Source organism: Ambystoma mexicanum, chromosome 10 (assembly GCF_040938575.1).
Source record: "Ambystoma mexicanum isolate Mex_15411 chromosome 10, UKY_AmexF1_1, whole genome shotgun sequence".
Classification (NCBI taxonomy): domain Eukaryota; kingdom Metazoa; phylum Chordata; class Amphibia; order Caudata; family Ambystomatidae; genus Ambystoma; species Ambystoma mexicanum.
Genome location: NC_090932.1, coordinates 1133112374 through 1133131503, shown reverse-complemented (window position 1 = coordinate 1133131503; position 19130 = coordinate 1133112374). Strand labels below are relative to the sequence as shown.

The 19130-nt window shown below is 45.6% G+C and overlaps 1 protein-coding gene across 1 annotated transcript in view; it reads left to right on the top strand.

Moving 5' to 3' along the window:
• The window catches only part of USP39 (ubiquitin specific peptidase 39), a 660051-nt gene that overhangs the window by 423933 nt on the left and 216988 nt on the right, over positions 1 to 19130 (top strand). Inside the window, exon 9 of the mRNA XM_069619032.1 lies at positions 342 to 530. Coding sequence (XP_069475133.1) covers positions 342 to 530 — 189 coding nt within the window. The remainder of the gene's footprint in view (positions 1 to 341; positions 531 to 19130) is intronic.

The window sequence follows — 19130 nt, the reverse complement described above, 5'->3', positions numbered from 1 at the left end:
GGGAACCTAAAGCCTGTAAATGAAAGGTGGCATCAGAACACCTACAAACATGCAATTTACCCAGACTGAATTGGGAGGTGAGACTTTATCAATTTGAACGTATATATACTTTATTTATATGTAATGTCTTTCCCCATTTCATTCTGAGTTTACTGTGCTCGAGTCTCTCTGTGCTCCCCTCTGTGCTATATGAAAGCTTCCGTATGTATGTGATTAATATCATTGGATGTGGATGCTTTCGCTGAAGTGATTGCAGTCTAATATAGATAATTACTTTTCTTGGCTCATTCTATTTAATCTTGGTCATGCTCACTGTGTTGCTTGCCTTTTCCCCTGAACAGCCTGTGGAGGAGAAGGAGCAACTGCTCTTGAATGACGAGTACCAGGAGAAGACACTAGAGTCCACTTTCATGTACTTGATGTTGGACCTCCCTACCGCGCCGCTGTACAAGGATGAGAAGGAGCAGCTCATCATCCCCCAGGTGCCACTCTTCAGTATCCTCGCCAAGTTCAATGGAAACACAGAGAAGGTATGTTTGCCCATTGACAATTAGCAAACCATGTTTTGACCAGTTTAGTAATCAATATTTTCCATATTACGCAATGAAGTCCCCTGTTCTAGTCCAGTGCGATGGCTAAATCCATACGTTCTAAGAGCCAGCACATTTTTACCCAGCACAATAATGAACGTTTGAATGTGCGATATATGTGTGCTGCTGACCTTGTCAAGATTCGCTATCTAATGTCTTCAATAAAGTGGTAGTCTGTGCTAATCAACTCATGAATGTTTAGGCAGTGCTGGCCAAGGGCAACTGGACCTAAAGATGCTTCAATAGGTAACACTAGGAAACTAATTGTTCCACATTATAGAATTGTTGAATGAATCACTTTTAAGAGATTACATTTCTTTAAAAGTATCATCACGTTTCCACTACATATTTCGGAATGGTTTTCTGGTCCTTTATCAAGTGGCCTAATAGTCAAAATTAGAACACGCATCAGTATGATTTCAACTAAATTTGCAAGAAAGGTCTAACTTATCTTCGAATTATGCTATTATCTGGAACTAATTCAAGATAATCGCTTTACTCGCATGTGATTATTTTATTTATTTATTGAACATTTCTAAGGCACCAATACAGCCAAAGGTGTTTCCAGGCGCCCAAGATAAAAATGGGGGTGGGGAAGAAGGGAGATAAGTAACAATAACGGTCCTACTAGGCCTTGTGCAAGTGCAGTAACAAGTGCAGGGGGCGGGAAGAGTGGGCGGATGAAGGTCAGGAGGGGCGACATACAAGGAGGTAGGGGTAGGGCCCAAATGCTAGGCAAGTGCTGAGGGGAGCCGGGAAGGTTAAGTGCCAGGGGATGTCGGTGGCAAGGGCCACCGTCTAAGTGCGAGGATCAGACTCGAGAGGGAGGGTTGCCCGGGAGGGCAGAGCTGATATGAGGTGTACTGGTAAAGACTGGTTAGGGTGGCCTGTTATTCTGTAAGACAGCCAGGCCGCCAGTCGCAGCGGCTGATGGGGGGCATTAGCAAGGCGAGAGGGAAGGAAGTAGAGAAAAGCAGGGTCTTCAGAAGCTTCCGGAACTAGATCCGGCGCAAGTCTGAGAGGGGCAGTGAGCCCATTCCAGAGGGTGGCACCGGCCAAAGAGACATCTACCCCCCACTCTCTGCTTGGAGAAACGTCTCGTATGCAGAGAGTTGGAGCTAGAGGACCGAAGGGTTCTAGCAGGGAGGTATTAAGGGAGAGAGAGTTGGATGTAGTGGGGTCACAGACCCCAGAAAGCTTTGTGGATGATGCAGAGGGTCTTGAATTTGATCCGTGCAGCCACAGGGAACCAGTGGAGATATTTTAAAGCTGCAGAGATGCGGTCCCTGGACTTGAGGCCAAGGATAAGTCTTGCAGCCCTATTCTGTATTAGTTGAAGCGGGCGAAGAGAGGAAAGAGGAAGATTGAGGAAGAGGATTGTGGAGTTCTGTGTTTTAGCAAAATGACTGACATTAAGGTGTGGATGAGTAACTTCTTTAATCAGTTTCCAAGTGTAACATTCAGTTTCTAGAGTCATTATTCATCAGATGGTAAAGTCCAGATCTCATAGACAAGCACTAGCATCCTCTCTCTCAGGCTACATCTCTCAACTCCCTCAAGAGAACACCAGTCACACATAAACATTCTAACCAGTAACATTCCAATGTCAATCATGACACTTACTCCAGATTCCATTAGGATGCAGGATAAGACCAGATCCTTACATATCTCCCCTCCTTAGAGACATCAAAAAGACAACCAGTTAACTCAAGCATAACAGCTATATACATCACACACACACACACACACACACACACACACACAAACACCCACAAGTTTGATGCACCTGCATCATCTCTACAAACTAAGAACATTCTGCTAACCACTTCCTATATTCCATGAACATCCACACCGCCGTGTGACACAATTACAGCCAATGTCCCTTCCTCTTTCTACTAAGTTAAGAAGAGGCATCAAACTACTGAAAACCATTACTACACTTTACAAACAGAGGCACCCATACCTCTCATCCAAATCTTAACTCCAACGTCCCCCAATAGAACACACACACAACTCCCTCACACCCTTCAATCGCAAAGTGGTATGTGCCTCAACACATACCACCTCCAACTAGGATGAGTATCCCTGATACTCGGGTATCTACTTCACTACTCAGTGACTCCATTACACCTATTGTGCCCATGTTGAAAGTATTCCTCAGTACGTCAAGCTCCTTTTTGGGAGAACCCCACTTCATACACCCAAGCAACACACAAACATCAATAACTCTGCTAAAATCCTCATATTATCATGACAACTATTGTAAAGTTTCTAAGCACAACAACCATTAACTTTGCTTAACCATCAACACATATACACTTTAACATAACCAAACTCTCATTTATTCTGCATTATAAAAGTCCCACCTATGGAGAAAAACATTAGTGCAGAAAAGCTCTACTTTAGTTTCCGCATACCAAACTCTAGCAATACTGACTGCAACCTATACTTCAATAAAAAAGTCCATCTCTGGATGGAAATGTGTGTTAGTTAAACATGCCAGTAACACTCTATTCCACTACTAAGCATTTGTTAAAAGAGGCCACGACTTTTACTCTCCATCCGTGCACACCAATCAATATCATGCACCACCACGTGCCACAGGCCCCCATCACAAATGTTCTTGAAACACAAATACTGAGTAACATTTCAAAATATCACTAGAACTACGCATGTTTCAGTCACTTCCTTCAAAAATGTCACTTTAAACCTCCTTTAAAACCATTAACTTCAGGATTTAAATCCCACACACCCTTGGCTGACTGAGCACAAACACTTTTGAAACCTAAACTCAAAACAAAATTTGTAAACAAAAACTGTAAACCTTGTTCTCTGCTGCTCAGCATTCGACCACTTTGATGGAGCACCCAAATATCTGGACAACATATCCCACAAGAAACTACAACCGTCAATTTCAGGCTCACACTCTCACGCACTCACGCTCTTTAAATGTTATACAGGCCTCACATGACATGTATCACCAAACTAAACTTAATCTGCTTTTCTATTAATAAACAAATCCTCAAAAGCAATGAAAAACGAATAACTCTGTTCCTTGCTCCTCGTGTCCGTATCTTTAAACAAACAGTACCTTCGGAGACACGGCCCCTCCTCGTGTCCACATCTTTAAACTAAAAGTACCTTCGGGGACACAGCCCCTATTCCCCGGCTCAATGATGCAGTGCTCTGCATCTTTGCGATATTGCTTTCATAACAATGCGACAGCAGCACACCATAATTCGATCCCTAATTGAGAGCACTCTCTTCTGCACAAGGAAACCTCCTAAACAGCGCAGGCCGCTCCCTGCACTTCTCGCTGGCACCCATTTTGCAAGTGTGTCACTCCGTCTGAAAACAGCCAGTTCCAGAGCCTGATATATGCAGCCTTTTCTCCTCAGCAAAGCCAGAATTAAGAGCCCCTTCCAACGCTGTAATGGTTTCTAACTCCCTTATGGTGTTGCTGCAAATTGGCTCTGAGCCCCTTCATAAGCACATTTGTGAATCTGAATACCTCCAACTGTGCCATGGGCTCCAAGCCCCCAAGTGTATTCACAGGCTACAAGTCCCTTAGGTGCAGGTACGGGCTCCAAGCCCTCTCAAATGTTGGAATGGCCCCCAGGACCCTCCTCTGCTCCAGGCGCTTTGTACCTTAGCCCAAACTCCTTCAAACAACTTCCCTGTCACTTCTTGGCGCAGCTTAGGTTCACAACCTCTTCTGATGCTGCTGCCCTGGGCTCCAAGCCCCCAGCTGCGCAGCATTGCTTCCTAATAATCCAGGCGTAACTTAGACCCCCAAGCCTCTTGAAATCGCTACTGCCTTGGGCACCAAGCGCTCCATGTCGCAGCTTGGGTTACCAACCCCTTAAAACAGTCTTTGGGTCCTCAGTCCTGCCAAAGTCTCTTGACTTTCTCTGTACTTGACCTGTCTAACTACTGAGAGACCAGCTGGCCCCTGGCTTTGACGCATCTCCTTATTTTCTGCGCCTGTGCCTTTGGCCTGGGCGCCTATAGCATTAAGCACTCTTCCTACCTGAGAGAGAGGGTCTTCCATGGTTTGGGGGGGCGGTGCTTGTCTCTTCTTCTGTGCTGTCCCCCCAGCACAGCCAGCATCCTCGTCGCCAATGTGGAGTTATCTATTTTAGCAAAATGACTCTGACATCAAGGTGTGGGATGGTAAAGTCCAGATCTCATAGACAAGCACCAACATCCTCTCTCTCAGGCTACATCTCTCAACTCCCTCAAGAGAACACCAGTCACACATAAACATTCTAACCAGTAACATTCCATTGTCAATCATGACGCTCACTCCAGATTCCATTAGGATGCAGGATAAGACCAGATCCTTACAAGGATGTTGCAGTAGTGCAGCATAGAGAGAACCAGAGCTCGGGAGACATTGAGTTTCTGGGAGAAGGTGAGGAAGAGGAGAATGTCTCTGAGGAGGTGAAGTTGAAAGTGGACCTTCTTGGCAAGGTATGTTATGTGAGGTGAGAAGGAGAGAGAGGAGTCGAAGATGACACCAAGGTTTTTAGCCTCACGGGATTCTGAAGGTAGAGGACCCAAGGAGGGTTGCCAGAGTGTGGGGGGAAGCAGGGAGCAGTGGCCCCTATGAGAAAGATCTCTGTCTTACTGGCATTAAGACGGTGTCCGGTCAAATGTTCGAATGCAAAGGGGCGAATGACCTTTTGATCGAAAGTAAAATGACCGAAAAAAGGATCGAATTTTTATTTATTTATATATTTTTTTAGTTTAGCATATATAAAAAAACTTTTTTTTATAAAAAGAAAATGGGGGGTTGGGGGTGATCCCACCCTCTCCCCCCCCCCCATTAAAAAAAACAAAAAAATGCGACCCTTTTTTCGGTCATTTTACTGTCGGAAAAAAAGGCATTCGAGCCTTTTGTTTTCAAACTTTTTACCTAGAACCCATTAAGACAGAGATTGTTAGCCGAGCACCATGCCTATATAGCAGTCAGACAGTCCGGAATGAGAGAAGGAGAAGGAGGTAGTGGAGGGAAGCTTGAAGGAGAGTTGGGTGTCATCAGCATAACACTGGAAGTGAGGAGACAAGGAGGAGATCAAGTGTGGCAAAGGGCAAAGGGGCCAGGCAGATGTTGAAGAGCCACAGCAATATGATAGAGCCCTGAGGGACGCTGCAGGTAAAGAATGAAGTGGAGGAGAGGAAAGGGCCCAGTTGCGCCTGGGATGGACCATTAGATAGGAAGCAGGTGCTCCAATCCAGTGCCAGGCCCCTGATGCCAAGGGTGTCACGGAGCCGATTTATGAGGGTGGCATGATTGACAATGTCAAAGGCAGATGAAAGATCAAGGGGAATGGGAACAGAAGGAAGGAGAGTTGGAACGATGTTTGACAGCAGGTCCTCACAGGTGTTCAGGAGACCAGTTTCCGTGCCTCTGGATGCTCTGAAGCCAGACTAGTGGTCATGGAGACGGCCAACAGATTCAGTGTGGTGGATCAGTTGGGTGATGACCAACTTCTCCAAAAGTTTGCCCAGAAATGAGGTTGTGGAGATAGGGCGATAGTTTGTTGGGCAGGAAGGGTCGGCAGATGGCTTTTTTAGGAGAGCGGTGCAAAGAATCATCATCTACACAGTTCCTCCCTATGGAGGATGACATCCAACAGCCTGGCTTGGCTGCTCAAGACAAAATGGATGTGCAGCATTTCATCTGATCAGATTTGTGCTACAAACAAAAGACTGTCACAAATGGCTTTGTGGGAATTGTAGTACCAACAAGCATTTGGGCAACTAATGTAAACCATCAAAAACAGCATAAAGCCTTCTTTAACAATTGTTAAGCCAGAATTCCTGTATTGGGGATTATAAGGCAGCTTTTTGCTCCCCCTTTGTCTTGTTTGGTTCCTTGATCTTTTTTGGTGGCCTGAGCGAGCTGTTCTGAAGTCTCCCTGCTATTACCTCACTTTTTTACATTATATAAGGTGTATAGTATTTAGTAGCCCCTAAGGTGCCCAATACTTCTGGTGCCTCTCAGACCCTCCATTTTTGTCTGAGTGTGATTTTATCACCCTACACAAGTTTTAGGGAATAGTTTGGTGGCAGCTATACTTTAATTTTGGCATCACCAGGGTTGCAAGGCATTTTACCACATTCGGGTAGCACAATGTACCCTTTTTGGTAGCCATTGGAGGCCCAATGTGTTTTTTAATCTCTATTTTTTAAATCCTGCTTTCAGCCTTTTTGGTTTTGGGGCTTTCCTATGTCTAGGTCACCACAATATGGGCTCAGAATTGCCATTTCGACCATGTGGCCTATTTGTGCATCCACCATGGTAGCCTCGGTATTACTTAAAACAGTATGGGTCCCTGGACTATCCCTCTCACTTCCTATTGGGGGGTGGGGGGCTAAGGCTGAGTGGCAGTCCTACTTATCAACCAGTGTTGGGTAAGATAGCAATGATAAATCCTCCTGACCTGTGTCTACCGCAGAACGTTTTTGCATTTACTGGTGGATTATTTTTCCTTATACCTCGGTGTGGGAACCCCTTCCCACACTCAGAGAATGTTTTACTCTTTTTATGGGGGTAATTTTTAAGACTCTCCATAGTTTCTTTTAAAAGTTATCCTATTTGACATTTTGGCAATACATGCCTTTTGTTACAGGGTTTCCCTAGCGGCTCCCCTCCACTGTCTGGTATAGGTTTTACTTACCTTGAGCATAACTGTGTTATGCTAAAATAAGTTAGTTATTGCTTTCTTTAGTCTGTGAACTGAAAAGCAACTGTAAATGAATATTGCACCCCAAGGTCCAACTCCGCTAGAATTACTGTGCTATCCTGAATCAGAGTTAGGTGTTTTACTGTTCCTAGAATAAGTGTTCCACTATTCACACAAATTATAATGTCCAATTGGGTTACTGAGATTTTTTGTTTGTTTTGCTGAGGGTCAAAGTACAACTGCTAGGGTCTACTACCCTTCTCTTACTCATATTAATCTTAAAAAGTAACTATTGGTTTGTCTTCCCTAGAACTCCTGTTAGGTGTTCCAAATTAGGTTATATATAATGTGTTTAAATGATCTGTGATGGTACTTATTTCCCCCAAGATTTATCAGGGCTTATTTGTATTTAAATAAACCATTTATTTTTACAATACATAGGGGGTCATTCCGAGTTTGGAGGTAGCCATGGTGCTACTAGCACCATGGCTTCCTCCAAAACCGGATCCAGGTCTGGTCTGGCTGAATGGGTACTTACCAGGTCATTCCGCCCCTGGAGGACCCGGTAAGTCCCCATTCAGTAAACCATTCCCCCTTCCCATTTGAGCCCCCATAGGGCTCAATGGGGAAGGCGCTAATAACGGGCCGTAAATTGCAGGCCCGTTATTAGCTTCAAGGTCCCTTAACGGGAACCGCAGAGAACGGGTGGTCAGACCACCCGTTCCTGCTGGGACCCGCTAAGGGACCTCGGAATAGGGCGGTAAGGGTTTACCGGCATCCTTACCGGTGCCCGTAAACCCTTACTGCCCAACTCGGAATGACCCTCATAGTGTTTCTTTGCATCATTTGCATTACAATTTCATTGTACTGATTCTACAGCTCTCTCTTTCTCCTAAGATGAGCCTGGCTGCTCTGTCTACGCTACCCTGAACTCAGTTGATACAGCCTTATTCTAAGAGTGGAGTTTTGTAATACCTCAGTTGAATGGTTTTACCAAGCCCTTAATTGGACTTCAGAAAAACTGTCATGCGCTGGGATAAATGTATATTGCATTACATTGATTATTGATCTACTTTGTGTCCAAAGGAAAGCATCCAGTAGGTTTGGTTTAGCCAAAGTGAAGTGTACTTATTGTATGTAACACAAGAACCAACACCATGGCCTGCTTTAGGCCTGAGGACAACTCTTATGTTACAATAGAAAGATTGTTAACAATGTGTAAAGAGGAGGGCCTCAATTGTAAAGGAAGTAAGCTTGATTTAATATGCAGGTTGTGGAACCAAAGGAATGGCTCCAGAGAAAACCATGTCTCAATCTAACAATATTGCTGAGAGTGAGGATGATGAGGGTTCTGACAGCTGTCCAAATTTCTCTGAGGAGGGTTATGAGGGTTTTGATGAGGAACATGTAGGTTTACTCCCTTCTCCTTCCTCTATTTTACCTCATACCATGACTTCTGAAATGTCTCATGTCTCTGGAACTTCATAAAAGGCAACTTCTGTGGAAACACAACCTGCAGATCTGGTAGAGTGAGAGAACGTATAACCTATCTGTCAAATACAGGTTTCTGGACACTTCTTCTTTTTCATTGTCTTCTGCGCCTGAAGCTTCCAGGATCCCAGAGCTGGCAAGTCAGTATGACAGAGAATGTGGCATTGCTGTATGGCTGAACACGTTTGACCTCACCTGTAAAAGGTTTGGTCTGTGTGAGAGTGATGGGATAGCCTGGGTTCCTTTTTTGGCTTCCCAAGATAGACTACCAAGTGATCTTGGATTTAAATGTAGCTAAAAGAAGTAACTGGGATAGGGTAAAAGAATCTCTCATAAATAGATATAAGAAGACAGAGTCTCAATATCTAAACCCCTTAAGGGACCTTGAGAAGAAAGGTAAATCTAAAGGTGCTATCTCCTCCCCTTAAGGATTCTGTCAACACTGAGTGTAGCAGAGAAGCTGCGGCCTTAGGCTCAGCTGAGCCACCTTGTAGAAAGGTTGAAGCTCTTAAACTTGAAGTAAGAGAGGTCCCCTTAGGAGACATCTCCTTGGAGATGAAAGGCATTTACTGCCACTCTATAGGGTGCTTGGGTGTAGCACCCATAACTTCAAATAGGGACAAAGCCCCTAGGCCCACAAAGCTATAGGTCACTCTTGTGACCGCACCTTTAGCTGATGCTAAGGTGACTGAGCTTCTTGAAAAACCACATATAGTGGAAGTGGTTCAACTAGTTCCCGGAAACTGAAAAATCCTGTCCTAGTACCAATATGGTCTGATGCCATTAACCAGGTCACTGATGTGACCCCACCTTCAATTCACACTGAGGTGAAATAACCTCTTGAAAACCCACCTAGAGTGGAAGTGCTTTACCTTGTGGATAGGAACTTAAGTGTTCCTACACGATATGGTTGATCATTTGACGTGCAGCCCCTTTTGTGATTGGCTGAAGTCTCAATTACCCACCAGAGTTTCCTTTTGGGCCGTCCAAAGGTGCCACCAGCCATTGTCTCTGTCCTGGATCTTTGGCTGCCATGCTGCTGCTTTGTTTTGTTCACCCTTCTGCTGGGATCAGTTTTTTCGAGTACCCTCTTCTCCTTGAAGTCAACCTTGCCAGCTTTTTTAACTCCTGCCTTAAATGTGCATATCCTAGAAGGAGCCTTGCTTTCTTTTCTGGGTTGCTGTGGCCTTTGTTGGCCCAGGGTTCAAATCCTGGAGCACTAAACGCTGCAAACCACACCTGTGGGAAAGAAATGTCTACTCACTGTGTTGTTTGGAGATGCTGGAGCCTTTTTCGCTGCAACTGCCAAGATGTGTGCCTAAATGTGGAAGGGCATTTATTCGAGATACTTGCCTGTAGGTTTTCCCCTGGTGTGTGGTAGAGATTCTTTGGAGGCTTGTACCTGGGGAAAACTTGGCGATATTTGTGGGGGAATAATGTAGTTGGTTAAGCATTTTAAACTGCATCAGTCTGTATCCTGCATTCATAGACACTTCTTTAGTCTGCAAACAGTACCGACTCCATTGCATATCTGTATATTCAGTGCCTAGATCCCGCTCCCATTTCTGACGTGCCCTATTTCTACATCCCTGTCCCGCCTGCACCAAGTTGTAAAGTCTGGAAACCATACGTCTGTTCTCACCTCCATCAACAATTGCCATAATACAAGCATGTGTATCTTGTTCCAGTGGGAAAGAGAGCCACAGCTGTCGATCAGCAGCCTGTATTCGATAATAATGCAGTAGTTTAAAAAAACCCTCACCCAGTTTAGCTCAAATGTCTTTGACTGCCACAAATGGACCATTTAAAAATAGGTCCCCAATCGTCAATTGTTCTTCTATCCCCCATGACCTACGTATTCCCCCATCATATGTTGTGGGCAGGCCTGGGTAATTTCATTGCGGGACCCATCCATCATAGGGAGTGGTAAGTGCCAATCGCTGATATATTCTGGCCGATGCATTCACTGAAGTATGTACTGGATCAAACCAGCATGAATCTACATATTGGTCGCTGAAGCTTAGAAAACGAAGGTCAGTGGGGGCCGCCCATATTGTTCTAAAGTAACATGAACCTCCTTGCTCCCAGAAGAATACCAATGCCCTGAAAAGTGTGCATGTTCAACCAGATAGTAGAGCTCAAAGTCTGGCGCAGCCAGTCCCCCCTGCACATAGCGCTCCACCAGCTGCTCCCATCGAATCCTAGCCGTCCCACCCCCCAAATACATTCCAGCGAAAGCGACCGCAATCTAGTGAAGGACTCCCTCCCTGGCCATATTGGAATATCACAGAAATTGTAGAGAACTTTAAGGAGAAGAATCATTATTGGCAACGAAAGTCTGCCATATAGGGAAAAAGGAAGCTTGGACCACAATTTTACTTTAGCCCTGAGTGCCTGCAAATATTCTTCGTGGATATCTGCATAAAGGGATTTGTGTGACCTCGAGATTACTAGACCCAGATACTTAAATCACTAAGGGACCCATTTAAACCCCAGTAAATCTGCTGGGACCACCGTAGCATCCGTAAGCGGGAAACGTTCTGATTTGTATCTATTAATCCTGTACCCGGAGTATTTGATGAGCTTGTACACTATCCAAAATGGGGCCCTGGTTGACCTGCGGGTCTTGGACATACAGGAGAGTGCCATCAGCATATAAGGAGATGACTTGTGGGGGGCCCAGTATCTGGATACCCCTATGTCCGTGCAACATTCTGATGGCAACCAGTGGCTCTATGGTAAGTGCAAAAAGGAGGGGGACAGTGGGCATCCCTGCCTCGTGCCCCTTTCCAGCTGCAACATCTGCAAGATATTGTTGTTAGTACGAACCCTGGCTACAGGCCCTGCATACAGCAGGGGTACACAATTCATGAAATACTGTCCAAATTGATAGCTCCTCAGTACCATGAACAAATATTGCCAATATAGCCCGCTGATTAATCTGGTCTGGGTGCACCAGCTGGGCCATGTATAGAAGCAGTCACGAGGAAAGAATCGTAGCAAAGACCTTCGCATCAACATTAATTGGGGACAAGGGTCTATAAGACGCAACACCAGATGGCAGGTTTTTTGGGCTTTAATAGAAACAGTAATAATGGCCTCTCGCAGGGATGGCGGTAACCCCCCATTTTCCATCGCTTTCTCCCACACCTGCAACAGCCGAGGCACCAGCAGCAATCTAAACTCATTATAGAACTCAATCACCAGCCCATCCGATCCAGGCGCCTTACCCGACGCCAGTGCCGCTATGGCCTCGCATATCTCTTCAGTAGTTACTAGAGTATGTAGGGCCAGCCTACCCTCTGGGGGGGGAGTGTCAAAAGTTCTATCCCAGCAAGGTATTCCTCCAAGGCAGTGGCAGAATATGCATCAGTGTTGGCAAGCAGCTTGGCATAATATTCTTGAAATATCACTGGTGACATCCACCTCTCCAACAGAGCCACGAACACCAGTAGTAACCCTTTCCACTCTGACCACCTGGGCCTGCATTTTCCCTGGTCTTCACGCCCCCCTGTACGCCCTAGCCTGCACTGGTTTCACCATGTATTCGCTGAGGTCCTGAAATTTCAACATCTTCCCTTTAATCACACCCAGGAGTGCTCCATCAAGGGAATCTGCCATACTAGTTTTCTAGCTGCCTAAGCTTGATTTTGATTGGATTTTGAAGTAATTATAACGCGCTCCTGACAAACTAAATCGAATCTGGGCGCAGATTAAATAATGTCAGCAAGGCCTGGGACCCCAGGGCAGAACAAGCACAAAGAACAACATCCATTTAGAAAGAATTCTGTGGCGCTAGGCCTATCTACACTACTTGAATAAATGTTTTCAGTGCTCTATGAAACTAGTATAGTGTTTTCTGGGACCTATTCCAGAGTTTGGGGCCATAAACCCCAAATCTGTGGTCGCCTTTGGACATGCGCATGTTCTGAGGAATTTCCAATAACAGCTTATCCGTGGAACGTAAATGCTACATCGGAAAGTAACGTTGGATTTTCATAGCTAAATATGAGGGAGCCTGCTACACATTTGTAATCAAGGCATGACATTTTAAATCTATCCGGTCCTTGGCCGAGAGCCAGTATAGGGCTCGGCTGTGGTTTAAAATCGGGGAAGATTTGCTGACTTTAATAATCAGTCTAACTGCAGCATTTTGGGCCTTTTGCATGCAATGCATTTGGGTAGTTGGTATGCCTGCCAGCAGCCCGTTGCAGTAGTCTAAACAGAGTTTACCATCGCCCCAACCACTGCTGTGTAGTACATTTCCCCGGATAAAGGGGAGAACCTGTCAGAGAAGGCGCAAAGAATTTATAAAGACTGTACATTAGCATTCACCTGAGCTGTACATCCTAGATCTTCTTGCCAAATGCAGCCAAGGTTTTTTATTCTAGGCGCAAAATGTAGGCCTGCATCCAGAAGACGAGATGAGGCCGGCCATTGATTGGAACTCAAGAGATGTTTAGGACCGAGTAACGTAACCTCAATTATTTCGGCATTCAACAGGAGCCAGTTGGCGGACATCCATGTTCTCACCTCAGCCAAACAGTTATCAACTGTCTGGGAAGTCTTTTCCACTTTAAACTGTCGCTCAACTTCGCCTAGCTTGGCTATAACCGCCTTTATGGTTCCTGCAGTCGCCTACATCAATTCACCTTTATCCATACCTTAAATGCCTCCCAAACCACAGAATATCGGGAACCAGAACCGGTTTTAATGTTAAAGAAGTCCTCAATTTCGTCATGGATGGAAGCAGTCAACCCAGGGTCAAGCAGCATTGATAACGGCATCCGCCACATAGGGTGGGGTTGCCAATGCTGGTGGATGAGTACGGACAGCACCACCGGGAAATGGTCAGACAGCGTACGTGGCAGAATTTTACACTTTCAAACTTGAGGAACCAATTCAGTAGATAAAAACCAATAGTCTGTTCGAGACATCATATAATGTACAGTTGAATAGTAGGTATATTCTCTAATTTCAGGGTGCAAATAGAGTCAGACATCAGAAAGTTGCAATTGGTGCATAATATAGTGATGTGAGCGCGCTGTGGCGGACCCCACCCAAGGGGGGATGTGGGGGCTCTATCCAGAACATCATTAAGAATAGTATTGAAATCCCCTCCCCAAATGATGGGGGTAGTAGCAGATCGGGCAGATATCTCAAAAATTGACCTGTAGAAGCCAGGGTCCTCGATGTTTGGGCCATAGGTGTTGATGAGGCCCACCTCCCTGCCATACAGCTGTCCCCATACTATCACGTAGCAGCAAATTGGAGCAACATCACTACTCATGACCTAAAACAGTACTGAGCGATGGATAAGGGTGAAGAAACCCCTAGCCTGAGAGGAGTAATTAGTATAGTACCTGTGACTACCCCACCTGGGTGCAAATGCTGCGTGGGTACCCTCGAGTGCATGTGTCTCTTGTAGCATCAGAATCTTGGGCTGATGCCTAGCAATATAGGCCAAGAGTTTCCTAGCTTTGATCAGGTTATTCATCTCCCACACATTCCATGTAAAGAAGGTGACTGGCTCCCCAATCTTCACATTATCACGGTCCGTGATGTACCATCACCGCCTCCCACCTCACCACCTTCCCCAATCCATGCTGCCAGGTTGCTATAGCCATTCCGCTGGTCAAACCTTTAACTTTACCCCCCTCCCCACCCCCACTCGCACAGTCCACCCCAAATAGACAGTGTCACCCCATAACCATCCCATGGTGAAACTTCAAGGAAAATGGTGCGAGCAGCAACTCAACACTTGGTTCAGAATTGAGATACATTCAGAAGCCGCTGAACCGGACCAGGGCTGGGGCAAACACATACTACTAATGCCCACCGGCAGGATAATGGTTTGGGCCGAAACCATAACACAACTGGAGGGTAGCATCCTTCAGCGAGTAGTACCAGCAAAGGAGCAACTTAGTATTGTTTGAGGCAGGTCGCACACGAGGGTGGGGGGTAGATAGAGTTCTCGGTGTACTGCAGGGCGTCCCCAGGAGTCTCAAAGAAATGGGCACTGCCGCTGTGTAGTATTCGCAATTTAGATGGAAAGAGGATGGCATATTGGATCTGTCGCTCCCTCAGTAGGCGCTTGACCAGGTCCTAGGATCGCCGGGACCCCAGCATAAAAATCTGGATACACATGGATGTTGCTGGATTCAAATAGTAACAAGCCTTTTTCTCTAGACAGGCTTAGTATGTGGTCCATGTCACAATAATTTAATAGGCGGGTGATGATCGTGAACGGTGGCGCCCCGTGTTTAGGAGTGGGCACCAGCGCCCGATGTGCACGTTCCACCAGGAAGTGTGCTGAAAAGTATGCCTCCGCAAATAATGTCTTATGGAGGCCCATCACGAATTGCTCCATGGGCCCCCTCCCCGCCGCCTCTGGAACCCCCACAATACGTATGTTATTTTGGCGAGAGCGCGACTCCAGGTCTTAGCACTTTGCTCTAGTGGCAGAAAGTTCTTTTGTGACCCTTTTCAATAACTAATCATGAGTGAGGACTGTATCTTCAAAGTACCCTATCCTGCTTGGGCGTGGTATCATTTGAAGAATACGTGAGCTGGTAGAGATTAGGAAAAGGTCTTAAACCACCCCAGGGCCATAGGGAGAGGATAAGGAAAAAAATCCAGCCCCAGCCGTACCAGGCATGCAGCGAGATGAAGGCTGGGAAATCGTGTGTGGCACGTCCCACGGGCTCAATGAGAGATCAAATGAGCATGGGGCAATCCACAGCAGGCCCAGTCACCGGAGCTCAGCAGGATGTCAGCCGCTCCCCACCGGCGGACTCCACTGGGTATGCAAGCCAAAGTTTGTGACGGGTATCCAACCTCGGCTCCACCGCTGATACTGACAAGCCAACCCTCACTGCCCACTGGCACAGGATTGGGATAGACTGACAGTGCCCTCCAGGGACCCACTGCCGCCCCCGAGTCGGGGTGCGTTGCAGCTGCCGCAAGAAGGCTGCTGCAGGATTCCAACAGAACACGGTTGCCGCCACGTTCAAGGATCAGCCCCGGCCTGCTCCAAACTTAATGGCACCTTCCCCTGTCGTTTGTCCTGAAATCAGCAAGCATCATGCAGCATATGATTAAACAGGGTTTTCCCCGAGTGAGGAGCCTCGCTGTCAGGCAGCCATCACAGTTGCTGCTCAGCAACACCCACCTCATTTCTCATAGAATTGTAATGGGGGTAGGGAGGGTCCTCCTGCTTTGCTGCTTCTTCCTCTGCCGTCATCTTCTGACCTCAGGAACACTTCTATATGGTCTCCTCTGGCCTACCCTGTAGTGGCCCATCCCAGAATCTGCACTTTTGGGGTCAGACAGATTTACCTCTACTAAAGTAGATGCCATTTTAACTCTCTTCCTTTCATTCCAATGGAACTGTGAACTGATTTGGAACTGCCATAAAATTGACTATTAGGGGCGGTCCTTACCTCAGTCTAGATGTTTTTCCTGGATCCTCTAGGGCTTCAGGGAGCGCTGGACCAAGATCAGCATTTTTGGTAATTACCTGTGATTCTTAATCGATTTTTAAAGTGTTCGTATGCATTTCCTTTATGGGAATGTAAATCTAACATTGCAAGTGTTTCTGGCAATGCTATTTTTCCCTTGAAATATATGAACTAAGTACTTTTACAAAAATGTTTTGCTAATTCTTATAAGCCTTGGCTAGGGTTTACAATTGTTCCATTCTCTCTGCCTATAATATATTATTATGTGCTGTGTATCAATACTTGTATAATGCCCTGGGGAGTGCAAATGAATATGCAGTACTGTTTTTAGACATATTTTGCCTGTTTGTTAAAGTTGTGTTTCCCTTTTTTTCCCCATACCGTACCCTTGTGTCAGGTGCTGACCACCAGGTCTAGGGCCTTCCATATATACCTGTGTTTCGGATTTGTGTCCATTGAACATTGTACTATATTGTGTAGGCCCATAGGGGACTTGCCTCGTGCTAGGTTTGATAGTTCTCCGATTCTCTCCACACCCCCTTTTATGTTGGTGCTTACACTTGGTAAAGGACCAACATATAGACATTTGGGGTTAGGACAGTTTTAAAAATAATATTCTGGCATCTTTTTACTACTATGTAGTAAAACCCAAAGTTCTTATTTCACCTGATATTAAATGTGTTATGTAAAGTCTATATTTTTCAGTATATCAGAGAAATGTATTTTTAGGAGTTGTCTGTGGTCTAATTGTAATTCTGTAAACCTACTATCCCTACCGGGGAGTAAATATCTGTTGCTTGGATCATGTTACCTACACTTAGAGATTTGGCTTCCGTTTCTTGTCAGGTGTGTTAGTCCTCCTCCTATGGGTTATTATTGCAGCAGCTTCAACAGAGAATGCTGCAAAAGTTGCTTTCACAGCAATGAATTAGTATGGACTAAAATGGAACTTCAATCACTGCAATGTCAGGACAGAGCATACAAGGTACTGTCCCAGTATGATCACTTGTGCATTTAAGATCCATATAAAAAACAGTCGACTATTTTTCAGCATTGCAAGACAATCATCTGTTCTTGGACATCCCTTATATCACTTCAACCTAACTGCTGAGTTCCAATGAGTCTGGGAAAACGTTAGGGGCTGGTTGATGCTCAGTGTTTAGTAGTACATTGATTGTCCCCCATTTTTGGCCTGTTAGAGGTACTGTAGTGGAGAGGTTTGAGTGTTTTTTCAATTGTTTTTCTGACCAATTTGTGCTATTGTGATGAGTTTCTCTTGTGTTTCTGTAGCTTTTGACCCTGGTATTATGTGCTGGCCTGCATGTAGAGTGTGTAGTCCCTGGGGTGTAGTCCTTTGTTTGTGTCTGGCTTTCTCCCCCTCCTGCCTCCCAGCCCGCCCAAGTCCCCTGATTAGTACGTCCACCTGGCCATAACTGACTTTCCCAAGGCAGCCCTCTGCCCGTTCACCCCCTGCAGCTAAAGGCCCCAAGGCAAAGTGCGGCTCCCACAGAGGCGGCTCCAGACTGTCTGCATGTGTCATCAGGGGAGGCCAGCGGCCAACCGTCCACCAGCACCAACCATCAAGGTAGGTGAGGCCTTTGTGGGGAGTAGAGCACTCACTCTACTCCAGAAGCCCTGCCACTCTACCCGACCACAGGCCATACCATATCAGGACATTAACACTAACCTGCTTAATAACTAGGTAAAATTGTGATCATTGGCCTGCGCTGCACCTAGATAGCATTGTGAATGTAAGCAAGTGCCACACTTAGATAGAATTGTGAACATTAGCCTGCGTCGCTTCTAGATAGAACTGTGAATGTTAGCAAGTACCACATTTAGATAGAATGGTGAAATGTTAATGTTAGCAAGTGCCACACTTGGATATAATTGTGAACATTAGCCCGCGTCACATCTAGATAGGGTTGTGAAGGTTAACAAGTACCACTTTTAGATAGAATTGAGTACAGTAACCTGCGTCGCTTCTAGATAGAACTGTGAATGTTAGCAAGTGCCACATTTAGATAGCATTGAGAATATTAGCCCGCATCGCATCAAGATAGGATTGTAAATGTTAGCAAGTTCCACATTTAGATAGAATGGTGAACATTAGCCTGCGTCGTATCTAGATAGGATAGTGAAAGTTAGCAAGTGCCACATCTAGATAGACTAGCAAATATTAGCCATTGCCACATCTAGACTGCTTTGGAAATATTGCCAATGCCACATTTAAATAGAATTGTGAATGCTAGTTTGATTTGCATTTGAAGGTGGACCACTGCCACATCTGGATATAATTGTGAATATTGGCATGTCTCATGCATGGACAGGATTGTGAATATTAGCCAGTGCCAGATTAAGATTGAAATGCAGAGAACGTGGAAATTTAGCACATATCACTTCTAGATAGTAAGGCCAATAACCAACCCACTAACAATTTCACCCCTCTGCATACACCTCTCAAACTCTAACCAAACACAACCATAAAGCACAACAAACTGCACAAACATCACTACAACAAAATAAACCACACATGGCTTCGCACAACAGCACACGACTGCTACCGACCAGTAAGCACCCCCAAGCTCAGCGAACAGTGTTAACCGAACTGAAGCTGCCAACAGCACATCACTGCTCTCTTGCACTTATCCCGCTTGTTCCCTCTAACTTCAACCCCCCCCTTTCCTTTTCAGATCTGCCAGAGCGCCAAGGGACCACTCCGGTGGTGCGCGTTACAAGTATCCTTTAACATTAACAGTAGACTCCCTGGCATGCAGGTTGTTGTCATTGAAAGTGACCTGTGTGAGTTCTGTGATGTTTTCTTTTGCTTGTCATTGTTGTTGGCCAATCTTTGTTTTTCTACCACCAGTCGGTGATTACTAATCCAATCCCTTACT